This window comes from Fusarium musae, chromosome 7, assembly GCF_019915245.1.
Source record: "Fusarium musae strain F31 chromosome 7, whole genome shotgun sequence".
Taxonomy (NCBI): domain Eukaryota; kingdom Fungi; phylum Ascomycota; class Sordariomycetes; order Hypocreales; family Nectriaceae; genus Fusarium; species Fusarium musae.
In genome coordinates this window covers 1,268,951-1,281,455 of record NC_058393.1, presented here as the reverse complement: position 1 = coordinate 1,281,455, position 12,505 = coordinate 1,268,951, and the positions used below count along the sequence as shown (strand labels likewise).

The following is a 12,505-nucleotide window of genomic DNA, read 5'->3' as shown; positions in this document are numbered from 1 at the left end:
GAGCTGCACGCAACTGGAGGAATAGCGATTATGGCGCGCTGTAGTTGCCTCGGTCGGGCCCTTTTCCACTACGTCGGGCACTCGGGGCCATAAAATTCCGACAAAAGATGGATGCTGCTCGCTATTTGCTTTGCCTTTGGGTTTGTCCTGGGTCGGATGGAGTTGTTCTCGACTCGAATTGGCTTTGTCCCTCCCGTTGTATTTTGTAATCGTTGATGCACGGTCTCAATGTGCCCTGGCTTCTTTGTCTCGCCCCGTCGCTTTTTCCCGTGACCGCTTAACGTTAACCCCGGATTTGGCCTGCATACATCAAGTAACCTCTCTCGGGCCTCTCTTCTCGTCTTGCCTTGCCTTGCCTTGCCTTGCCTCGCCTCTAACTTTCTGCTTCGTTCCCCCGTAAGGCCCCTAGGTTGCCTTGCAATAGATGCGCCTAGGATATAGTCTACCCGCTCCACCAACTCCGCGTTCACACTCCACCCTTTTTGCTGTCTTGGGACGAGTCATTCTTCGCGTTCGCATTGACCTCTCGACACGTCCTGCTCCTTCGCGACAGCTCAGTACCTTCGATACCTTGGATCTCGAGACCACGCTCCAAAACCTGGCCTTTGTGCTATTGCTCCTGATGTACTAATGGAGGATGACGAGTATACGACTAGCAAAATGGAGGAAATCAAGCTTGAGGAGGGCACAAACGGCGCGCATGTAAAGCAGGAGGAGAGGACTCCCATGTCCATCACGAATGGCGGCCAGGAAGAATCCCGATCGCCGAGCGGTTCTCACGATGGCGTCAAGTCGCGCAGTGGAAGCGCAGACACACCGAGCTCAAGCAGGCCCTCCAAGCTCTCTCGAAAGGCCTCTCAAAAGTTGGCAGCCAGCCGTGAACCCGTCCTTTTCGACCACCTACCCGACATGACCGCCGAATCTTGTAATTTCTTTCAGCTTATCCCCGATTGCCTCTACGGCTCAAAGCACCTTGGATCTACAGATAACGACGACTTGGACTGCGAGTGTCGGGAAGAATGGCGTACGTTGCCCACAATGAGCCCTTGTGGTCTGGTGCCTCGCTAACTTTTCTCCGCAGATAATGGCGAAAATATTGCATGTGGCGAGGACTCGGACTGCATCAACCGAGCGACAAAAATGGAATGTAGCGCTGAGGCTGGAAATTGTGCAGGGGGCTGCCAGAATCAGCGGTTCCAGCGCAAGCAGTACGCCAACGTTTCTGTCATCAAGACCGAAAAGAAGGGTTTCGGCCTCCGTGCCGATTCTGATCTACAAGCCAATGACTTCGTCTTTGAGTACATTGGCGAAGTCATCAATGAGCCTACCTTTCGCCGTCGAATGATTCAATATGACGAAGAGGGTATCAAGCATTTCTACTTCATGTCGCTAAACAAGAGCGAGTTTGTGGACGCAACAAAAAAGGGCAACTATGGTCGCTTCTGCAATCACTCTTGCAACCCCAACTGCTATGTTGATAAGTGGGTGGTTGGCGACAAACTCCGAATGGGCATTTTTGCCTCGCGCAAGATCCAATCCGGAGAAGAGTTGGTGTTTAACTACAATGTTGACCGATATGGTGCCGACCCCCAACCCTGCTACTGTGGGGAAGCCAATTGCGTGGGATTCATTGGAGGCAAAACACAAACTGAGCGAGCAACCAAATTGCCTGTCGCGACTGTCGAGGCTCTGGGCATCGATGGAGGTGACGGCTGGGATACTTCCGTGGCAAAGAAGCCTCGGAAGAAGAAGCCAGATGAGGACGATGAGGAATATGTCAACAGTATACCTTCGCGCAGTCTCAACGAGGACGACGCGCGAAAGGTCATGGCTGCTCTTATGCAATGCAAAGAGAAATGGATTGCGGTGAAATTACTGGACCGTATCCTGCGGTGCGACGAGGAGCGCGTCATCCACTGTGTTATGCGTATGCACGCTTACCAAATTCTCAAAACAACACTCAACACTTTTATCGAGGACCACAACGTCGTCCTTCAGGTTTTGGACATCCTCGACAAGTTCCCACGCTTGACAAGGAACAAGATCCAGGACTCCAAAATCGAGGCCACCATCGAGGGTCTGACACGATCCGAGCACGAAGACGTGGCTTCGAAGTCAAAATACCTTCTCGACGAGTGGAGTAAGTTGGAGGTGGCGTACAGAATCAGACGACGCAAGTTCGACCCCAACGCACCAGCTGCAAACTCATTTGAGGAGCGACGCGGTGCAGGTCGAGACGAGGAGGCAGCGCAATCTTCAAAGACAGCGTCGCCACAGACCATTGACGCGCCGAAAGGTCCTCGAAACAGCATGCCGCAAAGGAACGTCGCGTTTTTCCAGAACGGCGGACGCCCTCGCAGGCCCCCGTTCAATGGTGGGCTTCCTCAAGGATGGTTCACCGCCAAGGATGCTGCAGGAAACACTTATTTCTATAACAAGCAAGGCATCACAACATGGCAGCGACCTACCCAGCCTGTAGCGGAACCTGCTGTCAAGGCACCGTCCAAGGCTATGAAGGAGCAATTGGCGATCCAAAGTATTATCGCCCAGGTCACTGAGAAGGGAACACCTAAACATACTTCAGTTTCGACGCCCAAGACGGCAGACACGCCACCCAAGGAGGAGAAGGAGGAGAAATGGCGAGCTCTTCCCATCGAAAAACAAATGAAGATATACGAAAACACGGTTGGTTGCATTCGAATTCGGCTAAGGACTTTCTTTACTAACAAGTTGCTAGGTATTTCCCCACATCAAACATGTCCTCGACAAATTCCATCACAAACTTCCTAAGGAGGAGCTTAAGCGCTTTGGTAAAGAGATAGCTAAAAAGCTTGTCTCGTCCGACTATAAGAACAACCGGGTCGGCGACCCCAATACACCCCTAAGTGAAAAGCAGGCGAGGAAAATGAAGCAGTACGTCAAGGACTTCTTAGACCGTGCTGTTAAGAAATTCGGTGATCAGCAGAAACCAAGGGCGGGCGAAAACGTAGATACCCAGGTGAAAGGTGACCAAGGCCCCAGTGCTGTAGGGATCAGTACTGGCTCCGTTGCTGGTGGGCTTGAGGGTACATCTTTAGTCAATGTTAATGGGACTCCAGCTGATGGGCTTGATGTTGCCGCAGTATCGGATAATGAGGGCAGTGGTTCTCTGGGAAGCCCTGAGCGCAAGAGGAAGAGGGAATCGGAAGCAGAAGGTCCTCTCTCGATATATCCAACCGATGGGCCAAACATGAAGAGGTTAAGAGAGGATGAGCTGGATGCGCCCAGCCCTCCTCCTCCGCCACCGCCTCCTCCGCATTCAGCCATGGAAGGTGTTGTTGATGCTGAACAGCAGGCTCTTCGTGAGCAGGAGGAGGCATTAATGAGGGAGAACGAGGAGGCACAAAGGCTTGAAGACGAGGCCAACCATACGAAGGATCTGGAGGACGCCACTAGAGGCGCTGAAAAAGATTTACAGGATGTTTCCAACGAGCTGTCTCGCCTGAATCACGAGGCAAGGGGGGTTGGGTCGCAGAAGACGTCAGCTTGAAGCATGAGCAAAAGGATTGCAGAACAGTATCTGCTGAGCCCCCGGCATTGCAGTCTACGGATAGGAGCACTAATGGAGCTTGGTTGGGACATATAATCACACTTGCATTTCGGGAGTTAAAGGGCCAATACCAGGCGCACTGTACCATCACTATATAAACGGCGAACAGCCTGTATATTTTGGACCCTGTGTTCGATGGGCAATCCGGGGGGGTAGCGTTGGCCGCATATTCTATTGGGCTTGCTACTCGGACAATCCGAGCTGCAGAGGCATTTCTTGGCGTTGGGGGTTGTCTTGATCCCTGATATTAATATCATACCGTTCTGGTCTTTCTGAGAATCGTGCTTCTTCATCATGGGTCGATTATTCGCGTTCAGGCGCAAGCAATCCATCCAGTTGGTCATCCGGTGTAGAAACACCCTCTTGGGGTATCAACACGGAAAGCTTGGGGTCGAGATACCCTGGCAGTATGCCGATTAAAATGCAATCTCACGTTTTCGGAATTCAATTCTGTTTCTCAGCATTTCTATATTTGCTATCCTATAACACCAGACTCCAATTACGCTGTTTCTATTCGTGTTGCAACACCTCAATTCAGTCCTCATCGTCAGATGAATCATCACCCTTGCGCCTCTTCTTTCCAACCACCGGAGCGATATCTTCTTTCCTTTTGAACACAAAACTCCTCGATGCCCTCTCCTCACCCCTCCATCCACTCTCGCTCACTTCGCCCTTCGAGTTCCTCACGACGCCCAGGGTTCGTGCATGTTTATATCCGGGGTATGCGCGAGCCTGGAAGCGAAAACTGCGCTCAACTTGCAGGCCAGCATGGCGAGCGAGATCTCGGACATTCCAGAGGGTGTATGGCTCACCCTCGAATAGTGTGATGACAATGGCAGCGTCGGGCGCAAGCGCCGGAATGGCGCGCTCGAAGAAGGAAACTAGGAGGGATTGGTTATGGCGAACTTGGCGATTCACGTCAGTGGACTTTCCGCCGACGTGAGGGAAATTGAATATGATGCGGTCGAAGCGAGCGCGTATGAGTGAATTAGGAAGCTTAGTAGCGTCGATGTTGTAGAGGAGCTTGTTGTTTGGAGTGAGTTTTCGCTCAGGTTTTGGTGGTGCGTCGGGATCGTCTGAGTCGTAGTAGTCGTCTTCCTCGTTGTCGCTTTCGCCATTGGTGTCCTCGCCCTCGTTCTGGTTACCTTGGCTAGTTTCGCCTGCTTCCGATTCTTTAGCAGGTGTGTCTTTGTCTTCTCTGTTGGCCTCGTTGGTCTTGGGAGCATCACCGCGAATCACGGCGATGTTGTCCTCGACGTGGGGGTACTTGGACAGTAATTCCTTTGCATCCTTCTCCAGAACCGTAGCAGTAACATTTGCACATCCATGATGCTTGATGATAGACGTTGCGAAACTCAAATCGCCTTCGCCCACAAGCAGTATGCGGTGGTGAGGCTCAAAGGGTATCGTTGGCTCATCATCACTCTGATGCTGTTGCTTGCCTTTGCCCTTCTTCGCGGGGCCATTGGACGGTTTCTTCTGGTCGGATTTGTTCTGGTGAGTAAGTTTCTTTGGGCGCGCATTGGGCGCATTCTGTTGCGACAGCTTCCGTTTCTTGCCCATGGTGATTTCGGAGGTGGAGGCTCTGTCGCGACGTCACGTCACGATTGAATGCACGTGGTTGAAGCCGATCTCCTGAAGCAACTTACTTTTTCCTTTTTTTGTCTTATGGGTACGTACCAGATCTGTGTGTGGGGTGATATGATTGGTTGACGCTGCAGCGGCACCGTTTGTTTAGTTCCCGGGAGCTTCCATGGGTTGGGCTGACTCCAGTGCAAGGCGAGTCTGTAAAATGCGGGGCTGAAGATGAGTTTATTATGAGTGTCTAGGGTGAGTGATGGATGATAAGACGATGAGAATGAGTTTGTGGATGAAATCAACAGCACGGCATAGAAATGCGAGGGATATATTGATTATATAGGACAAGCCCCATATGTGTTATTATCTATGAATTCTGTGTGTCTAATGGGTCTCTTCGTTATGAGCGTCCCGTTTTTAAAACATGTATGCGAATTTAGTATCTCAGTCGTGGAACACCCAACTTGAAGGACAACATACTGCTTCCAATAATCTAAGACAGCATGCAGTAGTTCACTAGAGCTATTAACGCTCACATAATTAAACATAGTTGACCAGATATAAGACACTGCACATTGATCGTGGGGTCTTAGGTGAGCTGCAATCGGAGACTAATAACATCAAGCTGACAGTGCCACGAGCGACGAACAGGGGATTGATAGTGACAAGCAGTAGCATCACGTCAATACAATAGAAATCTTACCTGAATAACGTACAATAGTATGCACAGTGACAATAACAATATCGTGGGTCATCCGAAACTCCGAAGATTGTGTCACAACTGGTGGCGTATGCTAATGCCCATGCCTTGTCTTCCGTCGACAAGAAATCTGAGGCTCCACAGCAAAGTGACAGGATGAACAGCTGTTACAAACGTACGGACTCAGAGTGGTGGGTGCAGCAGTTTTCCCTGTATCAAGTGCAACTCTTGCTATTGTTCCCGCGCTTCCGAAAAGATTCAGTAACCCGATCTCGTGCGAGTGAAAGAATGATAGGCCAGGGGGCTCCAGATCATTGAACATCAGCCGATTATCTCCATGGCTAGGCTGGGCCGTGAACATCCAAGATATCCTGATCATCCACCGTTATTCATTGTTGTCTGCGTCTTGCGTCGCATTGATTAGAACATTCGTTTGGCTAACCCGCATGACAAAAAAAGCCTTTGGTGAATCTCCACCTGCATTGTACCTAGATTAGGTAGGCTACCTACCCAAGTACTATGCAATGCGGGCATTGAGGTGCTTATTCACAATGGAAACAAACCCAAATCTGCGGTACCTCAGAGTCAAGCCTCACTCATATCGAGAGAATCCGGAGTGCTCCTTGCAAAATGCCAAACCTAGCATTGACAGGGGTCACGGAGCCGCGGTGAACGGAAAATCAAGGGTACCGGGCCAATCATTTGACTCGGTTGTGTCCTGGAAGTGCCCGAAACGGCTTAGAGTGAAATCGATGGGCGTGGCTGGTGGATTTCCGATGATCAGGGGTGTATAATTTCTGAGGGCATTTAGCAGACTCTACAGCGGCCTGCAGCGCACTTACAGTGGCAGACAGATTTACCCCCGCTTTTATTGGCTTGTTTGGCGCATTGGATTCACCCGTTTGGGTCATGCTGCTGGGGGGCCGGTATTATTGGGAAAAAAAGGGACTCGAAGTGCTTCTCCGTCTCATTCATTACATTAGAACCTCCTTCATATTCACGACTTCAACCACTCGGCACGCCAGCTGATCACTGCTACTCATCATCACCTACGTGATACCGAGCTGGCCAATCTCTCTGATCTGTCAATTTTTGCTTCAGCTGCTGTATTGCTGGTGTAGTTGCGTGGCACTTGCGGTCACTGCCAGCAGGCAAAAACTTCTGATCTATACGTACCTCACACCTCCAGACCCGGTCTCTCAGATTCAGATTCAGATTCCTCCTCCACTGTCACTTCACTTCACTTTCATCCTACGCCCGTAATCATCTTCCTTCTCCCCCAACACAGCGCGCCTTGTTTTCCATAACCTTTCTTCTTCAACGCACGCGGCTACTTGTCTCTCTCTGTTCGCCGCGTTTCTGCTACGAACAAGCTCTTTCATCGCGCCAAAAGTCACGTACGGCCTCTGCGCTCTCTTTCTCTCATTACCTTGCTCAAGGACTACCCAGGTACTTCACTCCCCCTGTCACTGGCGCGTGGCACATTCTCACACCTTTAACCTCCAGAAAAAGCTTGTACCCGGCCCGCTACTTTGCTTTACTTTACCTTGCTCTACCTCACCTCACATCAACCTTAGTAACCAACACCACCATTCACCTTTTCTCCTCGCCTCTAGCTACATGACCCATTGTACTCATCATGCCTGAGAACGATTCTCCCGCAAGGGAAGCTTCCACTCGTGGCCGTGGCCGCGGTGGAAGAGGTCGTGGTGGACGAGGTAGAGGTGGTGGCAGAGGTGGCTCTACAACCGCTCTATCCAAGGCGGCTACTGCAAAGGCTGGCCGTGGTGGCTCACGACGAGGCCGAGCAAAGAACTTTGCCGATTCGCGTGTACAGGCTGCTTATGAGCGTCAACGGCATCTCAAAGCAAATTACCAAGCTGTTGCTCACGCGCTGAAGCCCGCCCTGCAAGAGCTGGCCGAACGCACCATTGATGATGCTCTTCAAAATCCAGACAAGTATAAACTTGTCCAGGAATTCATACCTGCCATGGAGGAGCTCCAAGCAAACCTCGATGCCAAACTCGCCGAGCACAAGCGTCGTCTGGACAGAGACCTTCAGCTCGCCCAGCATTTGCATGAAGCCGACAATTACGTCGCTGAACAAGAATTCCAGGTATGTCGCTCTTCTCTGACGTGACCCAGTCCCCGTACCCGATATTACTATGAGGCTCTTGGCAATTTACTCACACAACCACCCCCACAGAACGGTCTTGATGAGATTGAAGAACAGTTCTACGAATCACAAGAGAACCGTGCTCGAATTCTTAATTCCTTGTATGACAAGAACCTTCCCGTCGATGTAAGTCAGAGTTTTCCTTCATACCTCTCTGCCTCTACTCTACCTTTTTTTCACCACTTGGCTTTCCCCAACTTTAATTGATTATTTACCCATTACGGTAATTGGGGGCGCAACAGCTGACACGCACAACGCAGATTGCCGATGATCAATATGAGTACAAGGTCATCAGCGATGAGCATTATGACGAAGAATTTGGAATCTACGAATGCTACCAAGATGGTCATCTCGTCCCTTATCCTTCTCGTGTCCAAGGCACTTCCATGTGGCGAAAGGGTCGCGAGAACGAAGCGGCTGCTACAGCCGCAGTTCCAACCGCTGCCACCGCTTCTTCAAAGGGCCGTGGACGTGGCCGTGGTGTCAACAAACGCAGAGCCCAAGACCAACCAGACGGTCAACCTACTCCCAAGAAGAACACCAGAAGCAACGCTGACGATGGCGCATCTCTTGCTGCTCCCGCTCCTGCCAAGGGTCTTCTCGCTTCCGCTGCTGAAGCCGAGGCCACACCTGAGGGCACGCCAGCTGAGTCGGAATCAGCACCAGGAACTCCAGAGCCTCCCGCTCTTGTCAATGGCATCACTCCCGCAGCTGCCGCTCGGGCGCAAAGTAAATTGCCTGCTCGTGAAAGAAGCCCCCCGTTGCCAAAGAACATGGGCGATGAAGATCAGTGGGGCTACCGCGTATATAACCAGAAGCCATCTATGCGAGAAAAGGGCATTAATAGTCGCCTTTACTGCCCCAAGACCTTTGAGTTCAATGACTGGGAAATCGGCTTCAGGGACTCCACGAATGACTCCAGCAAGGGTCATACACATGCAAAGCGTGGCAAGTACCTCAACACTCCTAACAGCAACGGCCTTCACGTCGATCATTGGTGCAATGGCTACGACTTTTCAACCACAGTTCCCGAAGATTTTGACCAAGACACGGTCAAACGCTTCGGTGTGCACCCCAAGTATGGTGTTATCATGAAAGATGCACCTGTTCCCGAGGTAGAGAAGACTCCACACGTCATGCCAGGGAAGCCTGTTGTCTATATTGCCAACCCTTCGGGTCGGATTGCCCACGCTTCACGTTCATTCCTCAAGACTACCAATCACCGTCGTTCGGATGATAACCCGTACCGCGCCAAGATTGGTGCTTCGATGAGGCGATTTTGCAAACTTGAAAAGGTCGACCCTGAAGAGATCTCTATATCTGAATATGTACGTTCTGATGAGGTTTTGCGAAGCAGATCTTTGGGCACTGCCGCCAAGGAGCTTGAAGCCAGACCTATTGTCAGCCGAGCCGCTTCTGAGTCGCAAGAACCAGAAAGTGAGGAACAAGAGCCCGAAGGAGAGGACGTTGAGGCCCCTCAACCCGAGACTGGATTCACGAACCTCGCCGTCCTTGCCTATGCTGGTGCTTTTCTTGAGACTGAAGAATCGAACAAGGCTCCCAAGCCTGCGCCTAAGCCAGCTCGCTACGACGCTATTCGTGATGTCTTCACTGACTCAAAGCCTGCTCCCGCTCCTACGTCTGACACCAGTTCCAGCGTTGGCCTCGATTGCTTGGCTATCTTGAGCAATGTTGTAAGCGCTTCCAATGAACCCGCCGCTCTCCGAGAGACCGGACCAGTCTACGACGGTGCTCCAGCAACCGAACTTGCGATGAGCTATGAGCCAGCATCTGTCCCTGAAGCAGCGCCTTCTCTGCTCGAGCCATATGGTACTCAGGAACAACCATCCTACCGTGATGCCGCTTCGAACGGGATGGTACTGGGCCCCGTTTCTTCTCATGGAATGCTGGAACATGATCCCCGAAGCTCCGTCTCCCAGACTAACGAGCTCCCGCCTGTCACCCCAAGCCAGGCCCCAATCGATCCTCGATACAATCCCAGCCCTGTCGAGGTTCCCCAAGGATACATGCACCAGCCCCGCGCGCACATGTCAATGCAACCAAGCGGCCCAGTGCATGGCCATCCTGGAGAACCCATGGCCTACCCACCTATGCAGGAACACAATGTTTCACAGCATCCGCCAGTACGACATCCGGATTACGCTCCCCCCCATCCATCTCAGGGCCCTTCAGTTCAGGATCAGGGGGCATACCTGTCACATAGCAGCTACCCAAACACAGACCCCCGTGATGCTCACATGGCTGCCGGCCGTCCTATTGATCCCGGGTACTCTCCGCGCCGTATGAGTATCTATGGTGCGCCCGAGCCGAGCTACTCTCGTGCGTACTGGTCGCAACCTCCCCCCCCTGGACCACCACCCGCCGGACCTTCAAATGCTCCTCCCGGACCTCCGGGACCACCACCAGGCCCAGTATCGTCTCACTATTCATCACCAGCTCCCCCCCCAGCGCGGATCCCGTTTTCTCACAATGGCAGCGCCGAGCCTCTACCCCCTCTGCGACCTTCGCGAGGACGTAACCAGTCTCTTCAGGATGAGGCACTGTTGGAACCCAGCTTACGATCATCCGGTTCTTACTACCCGCCCGGTCCTCCTCGCTCTTATCACCGAGGGTACCCTGGCCCCGAGCCACATGGGCAACCACCGCTTCAGCCGATTGCGACTGATCGAATTCTGCCAAACCCGCAGACTGCTGGGCAAGGTTACATGACCTCGCCTCATCAAGGCTACGCCCATCAAGTACTATCTCCAACGTATGCGAACCCCCTTCCTATGCCCCCTCATATGGCTCAAAGCCCCCAAGACAATCCTCAGGGTCTTCCCAGTTCGATTCATGGTCATCGATCCACCCCTTCAGGGTCGTCTGATGCTGGGAACAAGTATCGAAAGCTTCAACCCGCCCCCGTTCCCGCGCACCGAGCGTGGCCGAATAAGCCCGAACTGAAGACCATTCCATACGACCACAAGGAGACTGGGTCTGCCGCGGCTCTGCCCAGCTCTGGGCCGACCCAGATCAGAGGGTGGAGCGTGAACCAAACACGCAAGCGAAATGGCAAAGAAAGGGGCGAGCCTGGCCAAGATCGAGAAGACTCGCGATAGAATGGTGACGACTCTTCATCCAAGGCAGATGAGCAAGCTAAGCCTGCGCGGCCGTACAAGTCCGTCCGATTCGTCGAGCCTGCTATCGGCGTGCCACCTACGGCACAGAAGCTGAACAAACGCAAGCATTCTGACACGCAACCAGACGATGATGTTGTTGCGACTAAGCCTTCAGCTAAGAAATCTAAGAAGAATGACGATGTTGCTGTGGTGATTGAAGAGGATGACAATTCGCACAAGCGACGACTGCGCCCTAGGAAGCCCAAGACAACTGAGGCTGAACCCATTGCAACTAAACCTGGGCCGGCGAAGAAGCCGAGAGTGGCTCAGTCGCGCAAGAGCAAGGCTGTCGAGGCCACCAAGACGAAGGAGACTGCATCGAAGACGAAAATCAAGATCGCCCGTTCCAGCACTTCCAACAAGACGAGTGATCAAGATGCTGAGTCTACGACCTCAAAGGGCAAATCCTCATCCGCCAAAGAACCTCGAGTTAAGGGCGAATCTTCTGACGATGTCCAAATCATCAAGAGTCAGCGAAAAGTCATCACCATTGACACCACTGACGAGAGTCCCTAGTAGAATTCTGCACGTCGAGAAGCACGGTCATGTTCAGCAACAGCTGATAATGCTCACCCGCCGTTTCCTTCATATTACTACCGCAGCTCAGCTGCTACGATACCCAATACTTTATACCCCAAAAGTCGGTTACCACATACTGATTTAATCGTTTTCGATGAGGGCATAGTCCCTCTCTTATTCGCATCGGCGGCGTTAGGCAAGAATGCCCCCGGATATAAAGGGGCAGATAATATGCATTGCGTTCTTTTGAATTTACATGCGACATTGTTTTCGACATCTGGCTTCCTGCTTTGCTATATGAAAGGGGTGCGAATTGGACGCGGATCACAAATGGCTTTTGCTTGCAGTCCCTTTGAATGCAATGAAAGGGGCCGATACCCGTCTCTCAAGGAGAAGAATGAGGTGACGACAAGGCAATCATGGTTTTCTTTTTTGGCAGGGTACAGGAATACAAAAGCATCAGGGCAACGCGATCATGCCCCATTATATATTAGCTAGGTCTGCTTACCCATGTTGGTAGAGCACAATAGAGTCAATAAGCTGAAAGGACTGTGATACTTGAGTGACTGTGTTGAGATCGCAATTGTGACATGTTAAGCACGGAATTCTAGCTGGGATGTTCGGCTTGGAGGTACAAACGAATATTCATTATTGCATCAAATCTTTCCGGCCCCTTGCGTGTCATGCGTGAGTACGGAGTAGTCTTATTTAGTATACAGAGGTATCGTCTATCCCCGAGCCTTCTGCCCCCAAGCTGGAGCCTT

General features: G+C 51.9%; 3 protein-coding genes across 3 annotated transcripts; 2 read left to right on the top strand and 1 right to left on the bottom strand.

Annotated features, from left to right (window-relative positions):
• Nucleotides 1-660: 660 nt before the first annotated feature.
• On the top strand, nucleotides 661-3,529 carry SET2 (histone methyltransferase set2; the record flags this gene model as incomplete). Its single annotated transcript, XM_044827185.1, has 3 exons — nucleotides 661-1,024; nucleotides 1,082-2,685; nucleotides 2,738-3,529. The coding sequence occupies 3 exons, from the start codon at nucleotides 661-663 to the stop codon at nucleotides 3,527-3,529; spliced, it is 2,760 nt and encodes a 919-aa protein (XP_044677779.1).
• Nucleotides 3,530-4,123: 594 nt separating this feature from the next.
• Nucleotides 4,124-5,152, bottom strand: J7337_009589 (uncharacterized protein; the record flags this gene model as incomplete). The annotated part of the gene is made up of 1 exon (XM_044827184.1): nucleotides 4,124-5,152. The coding sequence occupies one exon, from the start codon at nucleotides 5,150-5,152 to the stop codon at nucleotides 4,124-4,126; it is 1,029 nt and encodes a 342-aa protein (XP_044677778.1).
• A 2,354-nt stretch (nucleotides 5,153-7,506) lies between these two features.
• On the top strand, nucleotides 7,507-11,738 carry J7337_009588 (uncharacterized protein; the record flags this gene model as incomplete). Its single annotated transcript, XM_044827183.1, has 4 exons — nucleotides 7,507-7,983; nucleotides 8,074-8,169; nucleotides 8,304-11,090; nucleotides 11,163-11,738. 4 exons carry the CDS (start codon nucleotides 7,507-7,509, stop codon nucleotides 11,736-11,738), a joined length of 3,936 nt encoding a protein of 1,311 aa, XP_044677777.1.
• Between the last annotated feature and the right edge of the window lie 767 nt (nucleotides 11,739-12,505).